Source organism: Pseudoliparis swirei, chromosome 8, assembly GCF_029220125.1.
Source record: "Pseudoliparis swirei isolate HS2019 ecotype Mariana Trench chromosome 8, NWPU_hadal_v1, whole genome shotgun sequence".
Lineage (NCBI taxonomy): Eukaryota > Metazoa > Chordata > Actinopteri > Perciformes > Liparidae > Pseudoliparis > Pseudoliparis swirei.
This window is the reverse complement of record NC_079395.1, coordinates 12,935,165-12,962,849: the sequence shown is the minus strand read 5'-3', so window position 1 is coordinate 12,962,849 and position 27,685 is coordinate 12,935,165. Positions and strand designations below refer to the sequence as shown.

The 27,685-nt window shown below is 40.4% G+C and overlaps 1 protein-coding gene across 1 annotated transcript; it reads left to right on the top strand.

The window, feature by feature from the left end:
• Positions 1 to 21,612: 21,612 nt before the first annotated feature.
• Positions 21,613 to 26,938, top strand: LOC130198386 (phospholipid hydroperoxide glutathione peroxidase-like). The gene is made up of 7 exons (XM_056421537.1): positions 21,613 to 21,681; positions 22,284 to 22,378; positions 24,068 to 24,212; positions 24,299 to 24,450; positions 25,950 to 25,974; positions 26,073 to 26,132; positions 26,443 to 26,938. The coding sequence occupies exons 1-7, from the start codon at positions 21,616 to 21,618 to the stop codon at positions 26,473 to 26,475; spliced, it is 576 nt and encodes a 191-aa protein (XP_056277512.1). The 5' UTR covers positions 21,613 to 21,615; the 3' UTR covers positions 26,476 to 26,938.
• The last annotated feature ends 747 nt before the right edge of the window (positions 26,939 to 27,685 follow it).

The following is a 27,685-nucleotide window of genomic DNA, read 5'->3' as shown; positions in this document are numbered from 1 at the left end:
CTCTTCATATCGTCCCTTTTTTAAATTGGCCTCCAACTGGTTGTTTTTGTCCAGTTCGACCTTTAAATGTTACAATGATTGTTTACTGGACTCCAAGATCTGTTCCTTCTCCTTGAGGTTCTTGATCTCTTCCTCAAACTCAGCAACCATCTCGTTGTAATTATGGTGGCTGTGGCGCTCAGCATCCTCCATCTTTTCCTCCTGCAGTTGGAGATCTTCGAGTTCCGCGTCTTTGTGCTCCTGAAGACTCAGCACATTCTTCAACACCTTCTCTGTGAGCTCGCCACTCCTCTCCAGGCGGATTATTTTAGTCACCTCTTGGTGACTTCAATTGGATCTTAGATTTCTCCATGTTGCTTCGTTTTTTTTATCGTTGTAGGCACAAGTCAGCTCAGTTTTAAGTTCCTGTTCGCTCGAGGCAGGTGCTGGAAGGTCCAGGGGATCAGCGGCCTTGAATCCCTCCTTCTTCCTAATGTCCACAGCACAAAGGTGGCCTGTGGCTGCTTGTTGGCCTGTGGCTGCTTGGTGGCCTGTGGCTGCTTGGTGGCCTGTGGCTGCTTGTTGGCCTGTGGCTGCTTGTTGGCCTGTGGCTGCTTGGTGGCCTGTGGCTGCTTGTTGGCCTATGGCTGCTTGGTGGCCTGTGGCTGCTTGTTGGCCTGTGGCTGCTTGTTGGCCTGTGGCTGCTTGTTGGCCTGTGGCTGCTTATTGGCCTGTGGCTGCTTGGTGGCCTGTGGCTGCTTGTTGGCCTGTGGCTGCTTGGTGGCCTGTGGCTGCTTGTTGGCCTGTGGCTGCTTGGTGGCCTGTGGCTGCTTGTTGGCCTGTGGCTGCTTGGTGGCCTGTGGCTGCTTGTTGGCCTGTGGCTGCTTGGTGGCCTGTGGCTGCTTGTTGGCCTGTGGCTGCTTGGTGGCCTGTGGCTGCTTGGTGGCCTGTGGCTGCTTGTTGGCCTGTGGCTGCTTGTTTGCCTGTGGCTGCTTGGTGGCCTGTGGCTGTTTGGCGTGGCGGAACTAACTGTTCTTTAGGTGGAAGTTCTGGAAAGTTCAGGAGAAGAAAAAAACGCTGGTGAGGATAAAAGACTTGTTGTTCGATGAACACTGCTTGACTTCTTGTATGTTTTCTTGTTGAAACTAACTATTTACCAATTGAAAACGGCAGCGTTTTTCCGAAGCGTACGGTGGGTAGGTCCTTAGTGGTTTCCTAAGTGTTCATTGGTTAGTTACACACAAAATATTGACGGACACACGATGCTACAGATCACGTTGCAGGGCGCAACTCAACACAAACGTCACGCGGCACATCCAAGCTCTTGGCTTGATGTTTGAATCCCGTACGATCTCGTGAGGATGCGGAAGTAACGTCAGATGACGGCAAAATCAAAACATATTTATGAGCCGTTTAGCCACGTAGATATCAATATAACGCTGGCGTGAACACCGTAGGAGGCGCTAGGTAAATAGGTGTAGGGTCTATTAGCTGAACCCGTTTCTGTTACGTTGCACTGTGGGAAACGTTGGTGCCAGGTTTTCAAAAGGAAGAAGAATGCATGCAATAAAAAAGCCAATATTAGTTTTTATTTTGATCCTTCTATTTTGATCAACTGTTCTAGACTTATCTGTCCATCCTGAGGCCAATGATGTGATATGATTAAAATACTAAATATGTCGCACAATCTTCAAACATAAGAGCTTCTTTTTTTATACCACATTTTGTCTTTGATTTGTTAGAATAGATAGCAGATAATAGCACACGATAATATAAAAAGTTTTCGGTCTGAATAGTGGCGTCCACTCAGGCGGAGATGAGATGATGGAACTGAGTTGAGTCACGTTTATACAGGAGGATTAGATTGATTCCAAACCCTTACGATGCCATAGGACAATATTCACGACATGTGAAGAATATTCTGATGGATATTACCTAACACACACTATATCTACATATCCGCATGCACTGCAAAAAAGAAAGGCATTTTTTGTGTGTTATGGTTTTATGCATTTATAGTTGGCGATATATGTCCTAACTAACCATATAACCCACAAATATATTTGATTGCATTTTTTAATCTAACTGAACATTAACATGATATTGGCTTTTCTTTGTTTCTGCTAATATCACTTGCTGCACATGTGAAGGATCTTGCTCGTAAGTGTCTCAGCGAGAAGAGACTATTTAATTCATTCAGCTGCCACACTGATATCCTCTTTATGGCACGGAGACAACCCACCCAGCTGGTTAGGGGACACCAGGCACCAAGGTAAACAAATACCAAACACACACAGCTAATGAGAGAGTGGATCATACACTGCTTTTGAGTTATGATGATACATTTGTTTGAGGATTAATACATTTACAGACCATCAGACCAGAAGCAACGAGTGTATAAGTAAACATGACAAAAAGAAAAAAAGTAGAGACAGATGGAGAGGGGGTGAAGACGGAACAAGATGGAGTATTTACAAAGTGAGGACAGGACCTGTACCATCTGTAAAACAGTTGCCTATCAGAGAAGGGAATAAGAAAAACAAAAACACACACAAAGGAGTAAGTCATTTACTTGTGTCACACTGAGCACATTAGACACATAAAGCAGATGTTCTCATCTCAGTCAGAATCATTCTCAAATCCTCTGAAGGCACAGCTTCCAGCAACAGCTTATTCCCCTAATTGTATTCAAATGGCTCATTAAGTTTAAAAAACATTTGGACGAATCCTGCCTGAAGTTCACATTTTGATAATATAATGTTTTTTAAGAGTAGACAAACTGTAATTTACACAAACTTTAGATAATACCCAGATTTACCTAGCATGGTTTCAGACCTTCACTGAATGTAATACAGTGGATATTTAGAGGAAAAGTACACAGGGAAATAAATAGAAAACCTACATGAGCAAGAGATAAACTTCCCTTTAGATAAATCCTATATCTTAGAGTTTACATCCGATGTGTGTGGAACGTCATAAAGCTTCCCCTTTTCTCTCCCATTCGCCCTCATCCACTGGCAAACAGGCAGGATAAACACAAAGTAAGATCCCCTTCAGTCACAACAGAGTGAACCTGCTCACAAACAGACATTAACCTCTCCATCACTGTGCAGGAAATAACTTCCACGCCTCCTCTCTATTTATACACTACTATATGCCTACAGCTTATATGAGATCATTCATATGGGGCAATCAAGTATGCCACATACTGAATGACATAACAGGGTGCAATGGACTTGTGATATGTCAACTACATAACAAAAAGCACTCTTTACTGAGGCAAAAGGTTTCCAAAAAGTAACAAAGTACAAAAAGAGGCAGGCAGAGAATAGGTCAGGGCAGGCAGGTCAGGAACACATACTAGCAACAGGACTACGGACAAAAGACAACAATCCAGCGAGAGACAAGGGAAAGACTGGCACAATATATAGGGGGGGAAACAGGTGTACGACATGAGAACAGGTGTACGACATGAGACAGTAACGAGATGAGAGTGGCTGAGGGCAGGTGAAGGGAATTAATCAATCAAGGAGACAGGAGTGGCTGAGGGCAGGTGAAGGGAATTAACCAATCAAGGAGACAAGGAGACACAGAGGAGACACAGGGCAGGGCCTTACAGTAACAACTGATGCTGGCTTTCAAGTAAAACTGCGAGCATCAACAGTCCGTTAAATTACCAGTAACACCCACAGTCTTTAAGCCATGCCAAGTCACATGTTTTATGCTACAAACTATGTTAACATATATATCGTTTTTAGCATAAAACAGGTGATTTGGCGTGATTTTCCTCTACTGTCACTCAGTTGTCTTACATTAAATGTCAAGAAGGCTAAATCTTTTTTTCTGCTGCTTTCAATCTATCAGTTCCTTCTAGCCTCTTTGGCTGCATTCATACTAACGTTGGTGTGTGTGTGTGTGTGTGTGTTTTGCAAGCCTGTTTTCTCTGCACTTCACTGCATGGCATTTTAACAAGTGGGTGACAATCAAATCTGTCAACATGATGAATCATTAAACAATATGTTGTCAAAGAACAGTGTCTCTCCGCCAGACAGAGAGAAAAGACGGAGCGATTAAATAGTACACTGTATATTTTTGACAAGAATATAAACACAATGGCAAAGGTTCATCACCAATACGAAGACATCGATGAATAAATCATGGCTCAGGGACAAGATAAGCTATATTATCTACACAATGAACAGGTGACCATACTTCATGAAACTAATAACCGATGAGTTGCTAAAAGACGTCAGATAGTCCGAAGGTTAGATGAAACACTGAATTTAGTTTTAACATACAAATAAAGATGCAGGATTGTATCTCGATGACATCTGTGGTTCTCCAGATTTCGTTGCTGTTTGTTTTTGTCAGGAAAATATGTTGTATTGGATATTGCCTATTTTTAATTCTCTCTGCTGTAGAAAAAAAAATCCTGCTGCCTCTGACTTGGTTACTCAGCGTCAACACAAAGCCCAAGGGGGGAAGAAGGAAATGGCGGGAGTGAAGTACTCTGTAATAGGATGAGTTAAATGAAACGAGGAACCTTTAGGCTCCTTTATGTAGTCTCCCTCTTGAGTCAATATCCAGCCTTTTATATATAGCCTTTGGTAAGTGCAACATGTGGATGACTCATTGCCCGCTTCACCATGAAAGTTGAATGACTGCTTGGATATTATTTATTGTCCGGTACGGAGGCAGTGAAAGGTAAATGGTAAAACCGCAGGCAGGGGTGGGCTGGCCATAGGGGATACCGGGGAAAACCCTGGTAGGTCGACGGTGTTGAGCTGGTCCAATATGTTTGAAGTGTTATTACATGTCACTCACTCTTGCCTACTCAAAAATTGCATCTCTCGCTCCCTACAGTGCTCATCTCTCAAAGGACTGTCCAATCTGTTGCTAACGAGTTCTGAATGAGTACAACCCCCTGACAGATGCATATCACGTCATAGGCCTTGCATACAGGCGCTTACCCTCTCTGTAGCATGCGAGCGAAGCTTTTCCACGCTGAAAAATATCAAAAACAGGCTCAGGAGCTCACTTTTACAGCACCTGGAGGCTTTTATGTTGACTCAGACAGATGTTTTACAGATGCTGGACAGTGAGACAATCATAGACGGTGTTACCATGACCATTACCATGATGACTATAGTGCACCTGGCCGGCAGTTAGTTTAGGGTCTGTTACTTAACTTATTGTTTGTTATGCACCTTCAACAGCCCTAACCACACACACACACTCACACACAATCACACACACACGATCTGATAATATTAGCTTTAATATTTAGCATTAATGGGCTAGAACCAGGCCCGGGGTGGGTAATTGGGAGAATCGGGAGAGTTCCCGGTGGGCCGCTTCACTTCTGGGCCGGTCGAGAATTTTATTTGTTGACATTTGTCACGTTAGTCCATCTTCTCTTAAAGTGGGCTACACACGTTCAGCATTCTGACACCGCAGCCTCTGCATGGGTTGTACCATGCGAGGAAGTTCACCCCTCCCAAATAATAGAGTTGGTTCAGTCCATTATGGAACTCAACCAACTCAATTTGGGAGAGGAGAACTTCACCCCTCCAAAATAGAGTTGGTTCGGTCCTTAGCCGTCTTTTCCAAAAAAAATTCTCAGCTACGGATAGCTGGGCTGGCCCGACCGCAACGATGCGCGTCAGGGAGGATGGACGGGAGGAAGAGGGCAGGAGGGGCTGAAAAAGCCAGGTTGAAAAAAAGAAAGGCATTGGAGGAGGATGCTGCCAAATGTGCCAAGTTTACAGATTTATTTTCAAGAGGACAAACACAAGTGGCAACTGGTCAAGAGAGACAAAGGCCTAATGATAAGCAACATAACTATTCGGCTAACGTTGTAGCCTTGATTAATATCATTGTAGCGTTGTCAACCTATTCTCAAGCAAAATATTAAATTGATTAAAATATTAGCCTTTTTATATCACCCAAAATATGGCGATCCATAGACTGCAAATATTATGCAAATATTGATATATACTATTGATATTGATATTGAAGTATGCAGTAATATCACTCTTAATTTTTCTTTGTAGCTTCGGAGCAGCAGATAAGACAGTCTCCTGCTGAAAATGATGAGCCCGACATTTGCAATGAGGAGGCCATGACGACAGGGACAGGTAGAGAGGATAACAGTGGACACTATATGAATTAAAGTTATATATTCTAAGAAAGAGCGGAACAGTACTTGATGAACCAATATGCATTGTTTACTCAGGAGTGGGTGTAGTAAAGGAGTAAATCACCACGATATAATACTCATGCAGAAAAATGATAATGACCATGACAATGACCATGACAATGACCATGACAATGACGGCCCCCATGAGGTCTCACTCCAACAAATCTGGCCTACTGCCTAATCTGAGTCTGACACCCCTGCTACGCCCTTCTGCCTTTTTTAATGTTGTGCATATTTTTTGTTAACTTCTCATCTTAAGTGGATTATTATTGTTGTATTTAACCGTTACATTATTTGATCAGTTCTAGCCAGGGCCGGAGTGGGGCCACTTTTCAGCCCGGGAATTTCAGGCTCAAGACCAGCCCACTTTTTTCATGGTATAGTGGAAATTGGATAAATGAAGCAACAGTTCAGCTCTTACTATCCTGTAGTTCTTTTATTAATACCATGGTCCAACAAGTCTGGCACAGACAAATAATAACTGCCAATCCTAAGGGGTGAATCTCTCAACATTCCCGTAACGTGTAATGTGTAGAGCGAGACGGGAACATTTGACAGACAGGCGTCGCAAGAGTTAGTAAAGGGGCTTGTTCAATTGTTGAATTGCCCTTTCACCATCGAGACGCATTACATTATGTCTGACGTGGAGAAACCGGCATGTTAAGAACCCTCTGAACCTTCTTTGACGTGCCGCGTCAAAAGAGAGTTTATACAATGTGCATGATATAACGATGAGACATGTGACAGCTTTCTTCAGCTTGAAGACTCAACAGAGGTGAAATGCTTTGAATGTTACGTTGCATTGTTGGCTTGTTTCAGGTGCCGACTTGTTCACATTAAATGTGTTCTTTGCTGTTCAGTGAGTCTACATTGATCACCATTGTAGAACGATTACTGATGACTTGAAAAACATCCTACAAACTTGACCAGCATGGCCCCTGCTATCTTTTTAACAGTCTTGATACACTTTCAGTGTCCTTGCCCATTATATTTCTTGGCCCACCCAAAAGTGTTGACAATGGCATTCTAGTGGTGAGGGTGTGTAAAATGGAGGAGGACCTAAGGTGGTGAGACAATAACAGGCCAAGCTTAGCACAGGTTTATTTATATTGGTAACACTCCCACAAACTACAGTTGGAGACTTCCCAGCCTCCAGCTAACTGAATACAGGTGCCAACAAACTTGGATGTCAACAGAAATCCATTGTCTTTCTACTGGTTCTTTAATATGAATAAAAAATATACAGTATATTGAGGGCTTGATTACAGTTTTAAGACATATAAGAAAGCTTTGAAATTAAACACAGGATACAAAGGAGCTGTTACTGTATCATTCTTGTTGTTACGCAAACGATCAGTTATGGATGGACTTCATTGTTGACTGCCACCCACATGGCTCTCTCAGAACTGATCACAAAAAAGATGCTTAATAAAATACACATGATCATCCATGTACAGGTATATACATGCCTGCATGTATAGATAATACAATTAAAAGGGGAACAATTGGGATGTCTAACCCCTAGAAAAAGGGTGGGAGACTCTTTTCTTCTCTCTGTTGCTAAAGCAACAAGGAGATGTCATGCCCATATACAGCCTACTGGACTGAAACTGAGGGGGGAAGAGAGGAAGATCACATTTACATCTACTGTGTTGGTTCAAACCTGAGGTATCCAGCTCTCAAAGAGCTCCATCGGTCCAGACTATCATTCATCTGACGTCAACTGTTGACACTTACAGACACAGAAGAGTGTGGCTCAACTCAAGTGTGTGATTAGCACTGTTCTCCAAACATTTCAAAGTCTGACAATAAAGTGGATGCCTTCTATTAGAATATGTACTTGTATGTGTTCACTGTGATGAAGCTCACTGCCAAACAATTATCCTTTCAATCACATTGTATTTATAGCATGGAACAATGAGCCTCCTTACTTGGTTATGCTTCATAGCTACAGGCGTGTGCAATTACTCATGTCTCATGTTGTTTGGGTCTAATAGCGTATACAACAGTCCTCATTTCAGTCTTAGCTGGTGACAAGTCTAAGAAGCATATTTGCCACTCTCACAATAGAGGTATAAGGACAACATGATATATTGGCTCTTTGTGATGACTGAAATGGTGAATTATGATTTTGTGTGAACTTCAAATAATGAGCTTCCACATTTCTTTGTGATACCAATGATGCTGCAACAAAAGGTGGAAGAAATCAGATATAAAGAATAAAATTAAACTGAAAAACATTTTGTTTCTAGATATGTTTTTTACTTTTCAATTCACAGCAGTTTTTTTAACGATCTTCCATCATAGTTTTGCATCCTCTACAACTGCGTTACAATATATGAGCAGACTACACACACTGTTTATATCAAGTTTATTGCTTTACACTTCCTATCATAGTCAGCATATGGACATCTTTTAAACATAAACAAGCTGAAGGACCTCTAATCCACAAAATAATATGGCACAAGTGGTTATGTGTTGAAAAATTCTCACGGGTTGTTTTGATTACCAATTGTATTCCTGTAGGAATGTCTAGAAAGGTCTTAGAAGATTGCAAAGAGGATGAGTAGAGGTGGCATTTACTGAGACCACTGTCAGACACATCGAGGGTGTTAAGGCACTTCCTTGCACAAATGCTAATTACGCATTTGTGCACATGTTTTTGCACTTGTGCATGCCTGTGTGCAGGTCCAGAAGGAAGAGCCATTAGAGAGAAACTAATTTGCTTGGGGAACGGACTGGAAACACAGCAGGGTGTGGACCACAAAGAGAGGAAGCGCGGGTGGGGGCGGGGAGGTAAAAAAGACGACAGAGCAATAAGAAAAGTAACAGCTGCAGGCTTCAGTCTCGTTGTGAGGCAGCAGGTGAACAGAGGTCTCATGCTATCCCCCTTGTGTTATTGCTGATACACTCACCTCCCTTTAGAAAGCACATCGAGAGCAGAGGTGCAGTGCAGCGGCACCAACATCACATTACGCGTCCTAATAGTGACAAAAATTACATGAATGCCAAAAAACACATTTTACACATCTACTTTTCTGCTATGGAGCTGAATCCGGGCAATTTGGGAAAGTGATTAGTGGAGCTGGCAGACTGATCTGCCAATCAGGTGAGATCTAAAAATACCAGTCTTCATTCACCTTTCACCAAAGGTATTAATGAGAGTCGAGCTCAGCTCATTTGACTCAATCCATTTCAGTGCAATTACTGCCCACTGTGAAAAACCTCCACAGGATTACAAGTCTTCTTAAAAAATGGAAAACATTTGAGATTTGACCGTCTTATCACGCATCTCTTTTTTATTTTTATTTTGTTTTATTTGCACAATTCAAACAATAAAATAAAAATCACAACAGAGATAAATGAATATATCTCAGTGCAGGAAGAGGCAAAAAGCCATCTGGGCTTATTTGAACCCTTCACCTATATAATATTTAAAATGTTATAAAATTACAAACATAAAATGAAAAATACACAAGATAGACAACAAAAGAAAAAAGAAAGAAAAATAATGTAATTATATCGAGTCTGTGTAGGCATGTGTGTGCATGTGAAAGTAAGCATGGCTTGCATTTCTTCAGGGATATTGGATTATACCCCGGTGGAATTTCCTAAGCAATGGTTATGCTCCTTGTCCCCAGGAGAGAAACAGCTAAACATGTTGATACAACAGCTAAAATAAAAAAGACATGAACACTGATTCATTAAACACACTTACAAAACAGCAATTAGACTTTCTTTTAGGCAATTTTTAAAACATTTTATAAAAGGACATTTCTTTGTTAGGTGGAAATTTTTTTCTCCATAATTTGGTTCCCCCGAAATCTAATAGAAAATTGACCTCTGATAGTGAGTCATTTGGGAGGATGAGGATGTGAAAATTAACGAGTTGAGTAAGAATGAATCTGTGAATTGACTTCGAAGAAGGTCTTGAAATTATCAGGAATATTTCCTTCACCTAAAAGTATCTGATAAATGAAAATTCAAGTTAAATAAATGTGAATGTCATAAATAGTACAATTATGTAGTTGTTTCCATTGTACAGCAGCTGAAAAGTGACAATGGGCATTGTAAAATGACATATATGTCGCTCAGGTTTGAGCAGAGGGCCTCCAGAGGTACTCAGTTGCTTGACATTCTCAAATTATAATAAATCACCCAAGATGTTTGTCACAACATATCCCAAGTTGAAGAACAATTTATTTAGAAGTATTAGCAAATTAACTAATATTCTAAAAAGTAAGTATTGCTTTGAAACTTTGCAAATGCATGTCAGTTGGTCAGATTTGGTCATTCTTTGTATCTTATATATTCACACACATTTTTTAAACCTATAGTCAAAATCTACAGCTCCTTATAACTGATTCTTTGTTTTCACTTAACACTTAATCATGTTTTGATGGGATTCAAATGAGTAGTTTGACAATTTGGAAAATAAGCTTTCTGCTGAGAGTTAGATGAGAGGATCTTTATTTAAAGTTCAATAATGTGCCTATACCAGCATCTCTAAAGTTATAGCCTCACAGTTATCGTGGACAGAAGACCCAAATTGATTTTCTCTCTCAGCAAGACAGCAAATTGTCATTTAAATGATCACAACACGGACATAGAATTATAAGTACAACAATACCAAGAACATCACGTTTGCATCAACCTTTCTCAAAGTTAAATTATCGTTGTGATAAAACACACTGCAGGCTTTTAATATCAATACTCGTGAAAAGTTGCATCATAAGGGACAATAGAACTTTGAAACCTATTAACGCAGGCTTGATGTTCACTGTGATGGACAAAGGAAACTAGATGTAGAGTTGGCTGTGCTCCGGGTCAAATCCTGTTGGACAACAATATACAATCCCAGTCTCAAACCAGATTCTTCCAATGATTTTTCTCATAGTATTTGAATTTATATTTTACCTAATTTTCCAGAGCCCGTGTTCCTTCTTCCTCCAGCTCCTCAACACGATCATGTTGGATGGTTATTGAGCCGGACCTGCTTTCCTCCAGACATGGCACTTCCAGTTAAATGAAAAGTTAGAGGAAGAGTTTGGTCCTCCTTTGTAAACTAAAAATCTTTTGTCTGATGCTAAAAGGCAGGCTGTGGTTGAATGCAGCACAAATGTATGAAGTTACACTTCTTCTACACAGATCATAACCAAGTAAATCTCAAATATGTGAGGTTTTTGACCTTGATAAAGGAGGTCTCTTTCTAGCCACTGACACCGTCTGGTCCAGTAATTACTTCAGCAAAAAATCCTGGTAGTTCTATAAGTTTTACATTTTCCACCCCATTAATTCACTGTGTAGATCAAGTGCTACCAGTCATGTACACTGCCCTCTGTTTGTATTTGGCATTTCTTCTCATGACACATGTACATTATAAGCCTTTCAACCTTTCTGTGTTCTCACTTCTGCCAGGTGTCTGCACATTTGGGTTATAATTGCAGTGTGATGAACAGATATGTCCTCACAGTCTTGTGAAATCCATGCACCTGCAAAAACATCAACTTTTCCTGAGCTGAGAGAAAACCCTCTGTTTGGAGCTCAACGATGTTGTTCAGACAATCCAATGGGTTTTTATGCATTATGTAGTTTAAGAAGTAATTTTCTCAACTCGAGAAGGAATACTTAATCCTTCAGTTTACTGAAAAATGTCAAATGACCAAAGCAATGTAACTGCAAATCTAAACATTACTTATATTGAATTGTGCACTTTTACCCCACTGATGATTTTAAATAAGGGATTAGGAAACTGCATCTTTGGAAATATATAATATTTGAAATATCTATAACCTCAAATATAATATTTGATTTATTTATTTAAGGCTAAAATGGTGACAAGCAGGTCAGGCAGTCACAGCTGCAACTTGTTCCTATTACATTGAACTTGGGGATGGATTTGAGCGATACGTGTGTGTGTGTGTGTGTGTGTGTGTGTCGTGAGCAGCCGATTGCCTTTCAGCACAACACAGGGGTTTTGGATACATCGTCTTACATGTGTTACTCAAGGAATATGGAGGGATAAGAAGGCTGATCTGGACTATTGAGACGCAGTCATGGGAAACAGAATCTGTTGCCTTGCCAACCAAGCCCCTCAGAGTGTGAGGGTTAAATGTTAAAGATGCTCTGCCAATGCAAATATAGGTTGCCATCTGTTTTCATATGCACTCCTTTTGTTTCTTACTCTAAAAACATGCACAAATGTGGTGTAGGTGTTCTGATCATTGGTGCATTTGAGCATTAAAGATGGCGTGTGAGTGAAACGTATACACAAATAGTAATTCCAAAACCATCTATATGATAACAGGCTCCTCCTATAGCACATCTTTTATTGCCATCACTGCAGGTAAAATATTTCTTGCTGTAACGTCAGTGTTACACTTTCAACAACTAACCTAAACATTTCAAGTGATCTGCAATTCAAATGAAGTGCTACTTAATACATAATCAACACAACATAATCATAATCAGCAGAACATAATCAGCAGAGTCATAATCAGCAAGTAATTCACAGAGCATATTGTCCTGAAATGAAACTGCCCGTGGGCCAAACCAGGTGATGCCAATTTTAACTCTTCTTTGAAATATAAAGAAAACTTTTGAGAAATTGATGGAGTTTTGGGGTCGACTTAATTTCTGTCTCTGATTATTAATCTCCAGCTGAGGCGATGGAGATATGGCGAATGCAAGAAAACAGCAAACTTGTTGCTTAGGAACAGTGAGAAATAACCCCAACTTTTCTTGAAACATCTGATCTTATCTCCCGCGGTGCACATAGCTCCGTGTGTGTGTGTTATGGTGGTCGCGGAGTCAGGTTTAGTAGAGGTGGTTCCTAGGCAACTGTTTTTTTCTTTCTTCTTATATTAAACTTCGTTTTTTATGTATTTTCCATCTGTTCCGATTCCTTACAGCCCACTTGTCCACAAATACAATGTGTCATCATGTATCATCATTTATTCTGGTGTATGACCCAGCATCGCTCTGTGAGGGAGACAATAAACAACAACGCTGCTCTCGGCCATAGAAACAGATCCCGACGTCCATCAGCATGATCAATGTGCAGCAAGTTCTCAGGAATACAAATGGTAATACAGAGGTAACCATGTCCTGTATGCAGACTTTCAACCATACACTCGACCAGCTGTGTGTGGATGGAGCAAACACATTCATACTCTCTACGTTTAGTCTTTCATTTTTATATATATAATAATGATAATTAGTATTATATTCAAAATTATACATACATTTCCCAATGTTGCTTCTCCTTACAGATGTGTCTGGTGTGCGTTAAGTGATGTTTGCATATTTGACATGTAACAGCTGTTAGCTTGCTGCCCACTTTTGTCAGATGGGGGGGGGGGGGGGGGCGTTTATTCAATTACAACCTGTCAACTGTGGTGTAGTAAGCAAAAACACTCATTGGTTTCATTTCAGTGCTTATTATATTCATCATAATAATGAAAGTCTTAATTAAATGCACACAACACATGTGCCTTGTATGTGTGTGTGTGTGCAACTTGTGCACACACTGTACATTGAACATTATTTCAGGGTTTCGCGATGTAGTAGAATTATAAAAAATTGTTCTGCACAGTATAAATGGGGTGAGTAAAAGAACATTTATTTCAATACAGCAAAGTGTAAAAAAAACATGCACAATAAAAATCTCCTGTATTATTTAATGTACATACCCTTTCAAAATGGATGCAGGGCGACTAATTACAGCATGTACCTCCTACTCCTCCACACAACACACACACACACTGCATTAATTGTACTGATGTCGTTTACAGTAGAACTCTTTCGTTTGAGTTTTAATTGGTTGTAGCCTATGTGAGGTGTTTAATAAGGTGCGTAGAACTGGATGTTTCAGGTGGAAACCTGTGGAAGTTTCTGTGCTGAGTCAAATCCTAATTAAAAGCCTCTTCCTCGGTAGACATGACCTCCACGTAACGCAAGCTCACGAACTGCATAGCTCACGAACTGCATGCGTGTGTGCGGGTGCGTGTGTGTGTGGGGCGTGCGCGTGTGAGAGGACAGACGACCCACTGCTTCCACGAGCAGCGGGTACACACGCAGCTTCCTTCCTTTAATGATCCCAGCCAGTAGTTGGCCCTCGTGATCCAAGCAGTGCTGTGGGCCATGTGTATCAGATATGTATCCACATTGCCATCTCATTGAAAATTAAGTCACGAAAAGTAATAGATATTCTTCGAACGTGGGTTTCATGTCCACGCTCATGTCTTTTAATGTTAAAATACATTGATTCATTCGTGATAGCGTTGACATCACGGACAACAATGTCGATAAGTCCAAGACTTAATAGTTTCCTTGATCTGATACTTTGCACTTTATAAATAACGTGATAACGTTGTTAATAAACTTGCCTAACTGCAGTATGTGCCAACTGATAACCAGTTGGCTTTACACTTTCGAGTGACTCCTTTGTATGTATTCAAACTCTAATATCAAGTTTCAGCAGTATACGTTATACGTTATACGTTATACGTATACGTTAAATTTAAAAACAAAACGCTGTTTCATGGGGACTTTCAATATGGCACCAGTCTGACGTCACGCGACTTTTAAAGCAACGTCCCAGGACAAGGGCGAGAAAATGAATTAGTCCTTGGCCTGATTTATGTGCAGTAACAAGAAGATAACACACTGTGGATTTGAATAAACTTGTATATAAGAATAACATATCCAAATCATTAGACTGATGTAACTTAACATGGCTCTCATACAGACAAACCCCTGATCCTTTCTCTTTTCAAAACTCTCTCCATCATGCATCTTTTTTATAAATCTTAATCACCCTTCTTTCTCAAAATGACTTTTACAGTTTTTTTCGATTGCTAAACGACAGTGGGCACAACTGGAGTCACATGTGCAAAACTCTAACCACAGTCTGCACTACCAACAGTCCCCTGAGCTAAACAGTTCACATCACCTGCAAAAGTCATTCCAAGCAACACAACTCTTAACACATGATTCAAAACATGCTCAATGCAGCCAAACACTCTGCACAACCCTCACTGAGGGAACACACACTGTCACTCAGAGTACACTGAGAGTAAAAACACGAGCATCAAACACCAATACAGAAAATACTAACTTTTCATCTTTACAGTTTGAACAATTTCAGTGACTTCAAACAAAGTAATATTTTCTTCAAAGAAAAGAGTGACATTCTTTCACATGATTTATGAATTAATTTAGAACATAACAATTCTTTAAGGTAAATGAAAATTAGCAGTTTGCTTCAATAGTCTGTAGTAATTTACGGAATTACAGTAATGAGAAAAAAGGTAGAAACTAAAAGTACATACTGTAATTCGAACAAATAATTGAGGGGCTAATCCTGCCTCTCTCTAGCATCAGGCCACATGTTGTCATCAACATCACATCTCATGTTCTCTCTTGCCACCTGGGAAGAACCTTCTGGAGGGCCTGATCCATCCCTGGCAGTCCTCTGGACTCGTGTCCTCACATCCGGCACGCATGGCTTCCAAAAGAGACATTTGGTCATGTGGGTGGTGACCAAACACTTCGTTCACGACATTACATTACATGGTCTATAAGTGGAGCCCTTATTTCATCTGGAATAACAGCTCTTTGTCTTCCTCCACGCATCCCCCTCTCCCTGCCACCGTAATTTTCTCTGGCCCTCTCCCAAATTTGCAGACAGACGAATTGTATAGCCGAATGTCGTCTTTCAACCGCTGGCTGTCGAGGTGGTGCCCAGCGAATAATGTGGGCTACGTAGACAACTGGAAGACTTTCTGGGGAAAACCTGATCTGATGAGGAGAGACGGCATTCATCCCACTTTGGAGGCGAGCGTCTCATTTCTGCGAATATGACCAAGTTGATCACCGGACTTAATCTATGACAACCCAGGGTTCAGATCAGGAACCGGGAGCAGAGTTGTAGTTTAACACCCTTCTCTGCTCTTCCATTCGAGCAGTTACCCACCCTTGACTTTAGAGTAGAGACTGTGTCTGTCCCACGGCCACTTCAATTAAATAAATCAAAAGTAAGCAGAAGAGGAGTCGTACACAATAACCTTATACAAGTTAACACAATTATTTCAGCAGTGCAACAAAATAGGTCTATTAAATGTGGTCTCCTAAATATTCGATCTCTGTCATCTAAAGCTGTGTTACTGAATGATTTAATATCAGATAATCACATTGATTTATGTTGCCTAACTGAAACCTGGCTGAGCCATGAAGAATATGTCTGCCTGAATGAATCGACTCCTCCAAGTCATATTAATACTCACATTCCTCGAGGCACCGGTCGAGGAGGTGGAGTAGCAGCCATCTTTGAATCGAGCCTATTAATGAATCCTCAACCAAAATTACACTACACCTCATTTGAAAGCCTTGTTCTTAGTCTTTCACATCCAACCTGGAAAACACTACAGCCAATTCGATTTGTGATTCTGTACCGCCACCAGGTCCATATTCAGAGTTTATATCTGAATTCTCAGAATTTATATCAAGTTTGGTTCTTAAAACCGATAAAGTTATTATTGTTGGAGATTTTAATATCCATGTGGATGTTGATAATGATTGCCTTAGTGCTGCATTCATCTCCTTGTTGGACTCGATTGGCTTCTGTCAGAGAGTACAGAAACCCACTCACAGCTTTGGCCACACGCTTGATCTTGTTCTTACTTATGGCGTTGACATTGAGCATTTGAACGTCTTCCCACAGAATCCTCTTCTGTCAGACCACAACCTCATAACTTTTGAATTTATACTACTCCGTTAGTCAAAAGTTTCTACACTAGATGTCTAACTGATAGTGCTGTAGCTAAATTTAAAGAAGCGATTCCTTCTGTATTTGATTCGATACCACGTCTCAATATAACAGAGGACTCCTGGTCTAACTTTAGTCCGTCCCAGATTGATCATCTTGTTGACAGTGCCATAGGCTCTCTGAGAATGACACTGGACTCGATAGCCCTCTGAAGAAGAAGACAGTGAGGAAGAGGAGGTTTGCTCCTGGTATAACCCTCAGACCCGCAAACTGAAGCAACGTCGCGTAAAAAGCTTGAACGCATGGCGCTCAACTAATCTCGAAGAATCCCGCTTAGTTTGGCGAGATAGTCTTAAAACATATAAGAAGGCCCTCCGTAATGCCAGAGCAGCCTATTACTCATCAATAATAGAAAAATAAAACAACCCCAGGTTTCTCTTCAGCACTGTAGCCAGGCTGACAGAGAGTCACAGCTCTGTGGAGCCGAGCATTCCTATAAACCTTAGTGGTAATGACTTTATGAACTTCTTTAATGAAAAGATTTTAACTATTAGGACAAGATTAATAATCTCTTGCCCATAACCAGTGCCAATCTGTCCTCAAGTGGAATGGCCTTGGAAACCGCTGTATGCCCTGGTGTATATTTGAGGATTTTCTCCTATCAACCGTGACCAATTATTTTCAACGGTTTCTACTTGAACACGTCTACCTGTCTCTTGGACCCCATCCCGACGAGGCTGCTTAAAGACGTTTTGCCTTTAATTGGCGGCTCTCTATTAGATATTATCAATGTGTCTCTGCTAACAGGCCACGTACCACACTCCTTCAAGGTGGCTGTTATTAAACCTCTCCTGAAGAAGCCCACTCTGGATCCAGAGGTATTGGCTAACTACAGACCGATCTCTAACGTTTGCTTCGTCTCCAAGATCCTTGAGAAAGTGGTCGCAAATCAGTTGTGCGACTTTCTACATCATAATAGTTTATTTGAGAAATTTCAATCAGGATTTAGAAAACACCACAGCACCGAGACGGCACTGGTGAAAATTACAAATGACCTCTTAATGGCAGCAGATAAAGGACTCTCTCTGTCCTGGTCTTGTTAGACCTTAGTGCTGCATTCGACACCATTGACCATGACATCCTGTTACAGAGACTGGAGCAGTCGATTGGCATTTCAGGCACGGCACTAATTTGGTTTAAATCCTATTTATCAGATCGATCTCAGTTTGTATTTGTAAACGATGACGCCGATAACCACCAACGTTAATCACGGAGTTCCACAAGGTTCTGTGCTTGGACCAATTTTATTTACCTTATACATGCTTCCTTTGGGCAATATTATCAGGAAACACTCCATAAACTTTCGTTGTTATGCAGATGACACTCAACTATATTTATCGATAAAACCAGAGGAGAGCAACCAACTCTGTAAAATTCAAGCATGTCTTAAAGACATAAAACATGGATGACCTGCAACTTCTTGATGTTAAACTCAGACAAAACCGAAGTAATTTTAATCGGCCCTGAGCACCTCAGAGATCAATTATCTGGTGATGTGGATTCTGTAGACGGCATTGCCCTGGCATCCAACACCACTGTAAAGAATCTTGGCGTTATCTTTGATCGGGACTTGTCCTTTAACTCCCACGTAAAGCAAATCTCAAGGACTGCATTCTTTCATCTACGTAATATTTCAAAAATCAGGCACATCTTGCCTCAAAAAGATGCAGAATAATTGGTTCACGCGTTCGTTACTCCGAGACTGGATTACTGCAACTCCTTATTAGCAGGCTGCTCTAATAAATCTCTTAGGTCCCTCCAGTTGATCCAGAATGCTGCAGCTCGTGTTCTCACTAAAACTAAGAAAAGAGATCACATCACTCCTGCACTAGCTGCTCTGCACTGGCTCCCAGTAAAATCAAGAATCACTTTTAAAATTCTTCTCTAACCTACAAAGCCTTGATTGGTGATGCTCCATCATATCTTAAGGAGCTTGTCGTACCATATTGCCCCACTAGAGAGCTACGCTCACTAAATGCGGGACTACTTGTAGTTCCTAGAGTCTTAAAAGTAGAATGGGAGCCAGAGCCTTTAGTTATCAAGCTCCTCTTTATGGAACCAGCTTCCAATTTCAGTCCGGGAGGCAGACACAGTCACCTCGTTTAAGAGTAGACTTAAGACCTTCCTCTTGACAGAGTTTATAGTTAGGGCTGAATCAGGTTTGCCCTGGTCCAGCCCTTGATATGCTGCTATAGGCTTATAGCTGCCGGGGACGTTTTAGGATGCACTGAGTACCTATCTCCTCTTTTTCTCTCCTAAGGATGAATTTTCATCTCTCAATCACACGTTACTAACTCTGCTTTCTCCCGGAAGTCCTTTTGACTTTACGTCTCATGGGGTCATCGGACCCTATGAGACGGCATAGATCCCATCTGCCTGATGGATCGTCTGGGTCGTGGAATTCCTGCTCATGACTACGCCACTGTCCTGTTGAGACTCCGCCCTCCTCCCCACCGCCATCTGCCTGATGGATCGTGGAGGTCTCCATCGTGGAATATGCCTACTATGAACTATTCATACACTCTGTCATATTCATTGAATGTATTTTAACTCTAAATCTGTCCTTCTGTACACATTACATCTATTGCATCTGTCCATCCTAGGAGAGGGATCCTCCTCTGTTGCTCTCCTGCAGGTTTCTTCCATTTTTTCCTCCCCTGAAGGGTTATTTGGGAGTTTTTCCTGGTCCGATGTGAGGTTTTGGGGCAGGGATGTCTATGTGTACAGATTGTAAAGCACTCCGAGACAAATTTGTAATTTGTGAAATTGGGCTATACAAATAAACTGAATTGAATTGAATTGAATTCTCCCTCCACGAACACGTCTTCCTTGTTCCATTTCCAAAATGAGTCTTTCTGAGCTCTACCTATATATACTGTAATATATATATACATATATATATATATTTTTATATATGTGTGTGTGTTCACTCACAAGTCTAAAACAAGACACCTGCTTAGCCTTTCAGCTGAAATTGCAATCATCAGTGTTTGAAAGGCACCAGGCTGAACTCTATTCCGTTTTGAATGTGTGGTTCACAGTTTTGACAGCAGTGTGTTAGCATTTGAACAAAGTGCTGTAGATCCTCAGTGTTGTGCAGGTTGTGGTTAAAGTCATGGGATAAGTGTTAGAGTTTTGAAAACTGTGTTCAAGCAATGAAAAACAAACTAGAGTTTGGTCCACATGAACTGCTGCTGTGCAGACTGTAGTTAGAGTTTTGCACATGTGACTCCAGTTGTGCCCGCTGTCGTTTAGCAATCGAAAAAAACTGTAAGCTGCAACCAAAGATTATTTTATATAGTTGGATAGCGCCATCTGCTGGAAGAAGAATACAACTTCAGCTTTGATGACTGATTTCCAACAGCTATAGTTAACGAGCAACTTTCAGACCGTTAAATCTTGAGAGCAGAGTGAGGAGACAGTACAACTACAGTGACTTTATAGTTTCTTAACTTTGACAGTACTTCAGCATTTTACAGTATTTTCAACCTTAAGACAGAAATGAAGATAAGTTAAGATAAAATTAATAAAAATAAAAGCCAAGTGTAGTGGGGAACGCCCCCCAGTGAAGGAAGTGTAACACATGGTTGTTTATTCAAAATAAAAACACTCATTGTCTCTCAAACCTTTCACACACTTATCTGCATTTTTTGTGACTAGGAAATGATAGATCAGATGAGTGTGCAATGAGCCCATGACTGAATATGAGTGTTCTTACGCCTGCTCTCTGTTGCTGTCCAAGGTAGGATTCTTTACACAAACATGTTTAGGCATGTCATGTTCCACAAGTAATCCTATCACATGATTTTATGAGTGGGTGAGCAAGAATATCACTCAGGCCGCTATGAGAAGGAAAACCTTCAGTCAGTGTCCTCTCATTGTCCTGTTGCTTTAAAATATCAACAAAGAAAAAAGGCAGATACTTTTCTCAACTAAGCTTGTAGTGGCCATTTGTCCAATACATCAACAACAAATATAAATCAAATTTCCACTGGCGCACCAGCGCGGTTTTATAGTTTACGCAGCCAAAATAAATAAATGTCCATTCATTATTCCGTTATTCATTAATTGGTCTCAACAAAACACGCAAATAAAGAACAAACAACTGTTAACGCCGCCTCTCTTGGCTGGTAATAAACCATAGGCCACCCGGTGCATGCTGGTCCTGTACCTGCCCACTCCGAATCACAGGTGCCCACATTTACCCAATTCGTGAACAATCAAAAAACTAAATATATTTAAACAATGAATAAAAATATCACATGAAAGGGCTATTTTAACATATCACAATATCGAACCTAAAAAAGAAATGATTAAACAATATTACTTTTCTAGAAAAATAACTAAATACTAGTCAAAGAAATAGCTCCAACAAAGCTATAATAGACACCTGTTCGACCGCAATCATCAGGACAGAAGCACGACTCTCCATGAAAGATATCGTTGTTCTCTATCTTCTGGACATGTAAATAAACAACTGTTTGCTAACTAGTGAACCTCCAAAGCTGCCAGCGTTGGGACCACAACATGTTTCCACTGCTCCCATTGGCTGGCTGAGAAGCTTTAGTGGGTGGTGGTTACAGGTCACGTGATATGAGGCGTCACTGTCATGGGGCTCTGGAGACCCACGGTGTTGTTAGGTCTGTTAGGGAGCAGAGGTTTACAGAGAAGCATGGTGAGTGTGCAGCATGACTCGATATGTTATGTATCTCAATGTGTGCCGAGCTGAAAACAATGACGGGTATGTAGGTCAGATTTAACGTTAGCTTTTCTATTTTTACACGTGGTGTAACGTTCATATGGGTCCGAGGGGGAAAGCCACTGACGATCGCGTCGTGTTCAAGACAACAGCCCGTGGCGTAATGTCTTCCTTCGGTTGGTAGTTTAAGGCTCACGGACGGATTTAACAATCTGTCAAGAGAAGCTCCTTTATGTCTTCTCTTTGTCCACGTTGTAATGCATAGCAGTAAGCGCAGCAATCGGCCATCGATTTAACATATATACTTCTAGTGCTGTCTTTCCAACTCTTGACGGGCGTTTCCACATCATGTTGTTCACCCTTTGGTATTTGTACATTAAAGGGTGCGGACGTTATTGATGACGCACGTATTTCCTTCTCGACTTTTCTTCTTGACCTCTGTCCTCTTGTGTATTCTCTCCTGAGATTACGTTTGCCCTTTGGTTTGCCTTCATGGATCTTAGCCCTGACTAACCCATCTGTTTTATCAACCACACTATCACCTACGTGCAATCTGATGTCTTCCTCTTTCTACGCAGTGTGCTCAGGTGGCAGACTGGCAGAGTGCCAAGTCAATCTACGAGTTTTCTGCCAATGATATTGATGGCAATGAGGTGTCTCTAGAGAAATACAGGTACATATATACGTTATTATTCCATGAATCATTCTGGTCTAATTAGGGATGAGAATTTATACGATTTTAACGATTCTGTTGCCTTATCGATTCCTGCTTAACGATTCGATTCTTTTATCGATTCTTATTGGGCAAGGGGTAAAAAAAAGAGCACAAACGGGTTTATTTACATTAATTTTCTTTTCTATAATTTTCTATAATGCTGCACACACCATATACAGTATGTATACATACACATTTACATTTTTTTAAATAACCAAAAACATTTATACATATTCCTCTTGAACTTAAAATAAAACTTACATAACTTAAATAAAATGTATTCTGTTTAATTTAAACATGTTCCTAGAAATTACAGTGCTCCTTCCTTTTTTTAAAAGGGTATATGAACTGAGCTGCCAAAAATGAAACTAGCAGTGGCAAATACCAAGTGTGCAACCATCAATTGTATGGATAATCAACAATTCTTGTGCAGAAAAATAAGCATGTCTGCTTTCTCCGGGAGGATACGCGATCTCTCAGGACTTATTGTGTCTCCAGCCGTGGAGAACACTCTCTCAGATGGGGTGGAGGTGTACAAGACGTGCTAGCTGTGACCCAGACAGACTACCAGCCACTGAACCGGTCTGACTGAACGTCATCAGCTAAATTGGATGGCAATGGAGATTATTTATATAGTGAAAGCTGGTTTACACAATGAAACAAATGGCACTAACAAAATCGCTGAATTTGCTGAGCTGACATAAAGCCACATTAAGAGGGGAGGCAAACACGACCTCTGCCTCAATGTAGGGGGCTGAAAATGGAAGATTCTATAGCTAAGCTAGCGTAGCTATATGCTTCATTTAATAATGGATTAAAAATCGATATGCTCAGTTTAATAATGGGTTAACACGATAACGCGAATGTTTGCTGTCTGATAACACACGCCCTCCGATAATTAACACCGTTACGATCAAACATTTCTCAAAACTGGACTTTCAATCCAAACGTGAAGTGATCAATAATGGGAGACCAATGCCGGAGCTCAAATGTATGCTTCAAACGAAGGGACAGAAGATAACTTGATCGACTAAACACAATAAAGGCAAATGGCTTCACACAGTGAGTGGTTGTGATCACTTTTGAGGAGTTTACCTTGGACAGAAAGAGATGAAGCGCCGACGTTAGCTGAGCTGCTGCATCGAACACATGACATTCCTGTAATTTAATTCCACGCTGTGTTCAAATGCTTATTCATATTTGTTTTATTTCCTCCCTTCGATGAAATAGACTTTTTACACACGTTACAAGTGGCGTAGTTGTCATTTTGTCGTGTGAAATAGAGCCACACTTTAGAACGCTTCTGCCTAGTTGCCATGTTTGCTGCAGTCTGAAGAAGAAACTAAAAAAATTCGCGCATGCGCAACGCCCCAGAGGACAGTTAGCAGAACCGTTAAAGAATTTGGCTGACGATCCCAAACAATCGGTTCACTGGGAACCGGTTCTAAAACAGAACCGGTTCTCGATTCCCATTGCTAGGTCTAATACATGCTGTGGCATGAATGGCTCTCATAGATTGTGAACAAACAGCAGTATGGAGTGTAATATTTGTTTGGAAGTTGCCACGTTTAGACTTTACAAATAAGCAGTCATTCATAGAATTATTTTCCCAGTTTAACTTTTTTTTTCTTTTCCTCCCCCTACCAGAGGAAATGTTTGCATCATTGTAAATGTAGCCTCTAAATGAGGAAAGACCAAAGTAAACTACACTCAGCTAGAGGGAATGCACGCCTCCTACGCTGAGAAAGGTTTACGCATCATGGGCTTCCCATGCAACCAGTTTGGAGGACAGGTAACAAGGACTAACTGATTACGACACAGATATATATTCATAATTTCAAATGTTCTGACTTGATTTTTTTTTTTTGTATGATCAAGGAGCCAGGGACTGATGCCGAGATCAAAGACTTTGCCAAAGGTTACAACGCCGAGTTTGACCTCTTCAGTAAGATTGAGGTGAATGGAGACAACGCTCACCCTCTGTGGAAGTGGATGAAGGCACAGCCTAAAGGCAAAGGATCCTTTGGAAAGTAAGTTGTCCTATTTTTTTTATTTTTAAGTGTGCGCTTTGTGTCTATATTCATGTCATGCTGCTGCAAATGCCACATAGATGAAGGGGGGACAAAGATTACAGCCTTGGTTTTGTTGATAGTTTTGGCCATAATTCCTGTTATTATCTTCTCCTCAATTTCATCTGTGTGAGGGTTTACAAATCCCAGTGAAACAGAACTCGCACCGTCTTTGGTGTCTGTATTGTGTGTATTTTCCAGTGAAGAATAATAATACTTAAGTTGTGTACAGTTACAAGAGAGATTTGAGTGGGCCACTAAAATATGTGCGGGATTAGGTTGTAGCGCGTAATGGAGAGAAGAATAAATACAACATTTTACAAGGGAAAAAGGGAAAGAAATCATATTAGCAAACAGGTGCACAATTTGAATGGGGATGTGGTTTTTAATATGGTTTAAAAGTATTATTAATTTCATCTCCTTTTAACAGTTTCGTTAACTTTGAAAAAATTAAATTGTCATGTCTCCTCAAATTATTTGGTAATTAACATGTAGCCATAACTAATGGGAATGGTGGCTGAAGAATAGGACCCATGTTAATGGAAACATTTCTATGATAGCTATAGCAGCTTCATGCAATCCTTCTAAAGTTGGAGATGAATGTAGATACAAAGCATGTTTTGATAGTTATTATATTATATATTATTTTTTTATTAAGAATGTGTGAAATGGGAACTCTACCAAACAAATTCTTCTCAGTTTCTATTGCTTAATCGCACGGCTTTCTTCTTCATTTCTCATTTGCTTTGGGTCTGGTAAAAGTGAAGACATGATTCTGTCACGGTCATCTTACAACAACTGTGTTGAAAGGGGTGTTTAAATCAGTTCACTACTTGTATGTGTAGAAGAAAGTTTATAGTGTAATAACTGTATTTCATATGCTTCTGCCAGTTATGTCTCTAACAGTAACTTCTGTGCAGACAGAAACTATTTTACATGAATTAACAAACCTGAGAGTCATAACTTTTTGGTCGAGTGCAAATTCACTACGACTTCTTCTTAGTATACAGCTTCTCAGACCGGTGTTTAATCCTCACTCTAGTTCGAAAGAATTCTACAGCTTTGTGATGAACTTCTGTCTCCACTGCACAGTGAATAAAACTCATCTGAACCAGCCAAAGAATTGGGCCTAAAAGTTTCTTCAACAGCTGCTACTATACCAAAACCAATAAAGAACCCTTAATAATGTTTGAACAACCAGCATCTCGTCATCGCTTTCCGTCTTGACATGTAAAGAGTATAAAACATCCACAGCATTTGGCTTAAAGGTGGTTTTTCACCTTATTTTTTGGTGAAAATATGAGTGTCGTAGGTGACGTAGATCGTGTGGCTGCAGTAGTGGCTTGTGAAGTCAATCTATATATTTAATATCGGTCCACCCTGGACCCCGTCACTAATGTAATTCATTGAATTGAGGCTGTGCTGCAGTTTGTGATGTAATCTGTTTTCCCTCTCAACAGTAACATCAAATGGAACTTCACAAAGGTAATTGGCTAAGGAGTTGGCACTGTCCCTTTTTTTTACATCTTCAGTAAAAATACAATGAGTAAAATTCTAATATTTATCTTGTCTTCCTCCAACAGTTTCTGATTAATAAAGAAGGACAAGTGGTGAAGAGATACGGGCCAACAGACGATCCCAGCGTAAGTTGCATCCTGTGCTGTTAATTATGTTTCTGTGCATGCGTCAACTTTCTCATGGTGCTGGTGCATACAATAGTTTTACTTTCATTTAATTATAGCTTTGTTAATCTCAACACCTGTTTGTTGCATTGTGCTCCAAAGGTTATGTTGATATAGAGAGAAATTGTACAAACTTTAATGGCCTAAAAGGGAGATGCACTGGTTATTAATAATCCTTTTTTAAGATGTCGATATGTCATTCAGCTTTGTAGTGAACGGTACCAATTGGTCCATTGGCTGCAATAACATTTGTACTTATTTCTCTTTGCAGGTGGTGGAGAAGGACCTGCCACCGTACCTGTAATGCTGCTGTCTCTGTGTGACTCCTGACCTCTCTCGTGGACTTCTGGGTATTGGTGTGTGTGTGTTTGTCTGGACCAGTGACGGACTGTCTGTAAACCCAACATTGGGAAGGGCAGGCCTGATGATCCCTAGCGTGCAACTAACCCCCAGAACACACCCATGCCAGACCCTTAAGACCATATGAGAGGACATTCATTAGTTTAGCACATCTTACATCAGACTCAGCCATTCCTCTTTCCAATACAAATACCATGTCGTCCTTTCTTAATGTTAAGTGACAAGTTTGTTCATGTGTCAATCTCCATTTATTGTAATGACATAAGATGGTATATATTTAATATATTTCTGAAAAGCTTCTGATAATATTATTTGCACTTAACTTGCCGAAGGGTCCATGATTGTATCTGTAACCTATGAATTGTCATGTGATGAAATTGGAAAATAAATGCTGTTCAGAACAATAATGTCGATTTCCATGCACTTTGCTTGTCTGCTGGTTTCATGAATGTTTACAAAATTACAAACTAATACACGTTTTGCTCTATAAAATGTAAACCCCGTTTTTTATTTAATGTTGATAATGGCAGTTATGCGTTCTGTAGTGAAATTTCCCATTCCAGTTGGGTTGACATGTAGAATTATCCAAATGCACAGTTTTTTGATTTTATATCAAATTCAATGTGTTCAACTTTATTTTATGGGTCGGTTATACAAGTGGATTCCCAGAAGGTTTATAAACAACTAATTGTAAGGGAAATGGATATTTTCCCTACATTTTTATATATAAACAAAAGTAAATCCTTAATCCTTATACATTATTTATATATCAATTGGAACATCTATGTGGGGCATTATGCTTGCATGTTAACCCATTTCTTTTAATCATCAGTAGTGTATTTTTAAAAAAAAACGGTAATGCTAGTAATGAATAGGATACAATAAATAGAATGTATAAAAACAATTTGACACATAATTAGAGCTTGTATCTTATAACTTTGTGGTATTTCTTTATTGTCATCACTCTTTTCCCCTGCAGTCCTATTCTTGTATTATCGGGGGCATGATGGCTGGCAGAACCTTGTTAAACGTGCCTCCAATTAAATTGTCTAAATTGTGTCTGCCCTTTCCGGAGGCATCACGTCGCCAGCTAACGTGACAGTGGTCTGTTCCGGACCATGATGCGGTCGCCGCTCGCGCATCAGCCGTTGCGT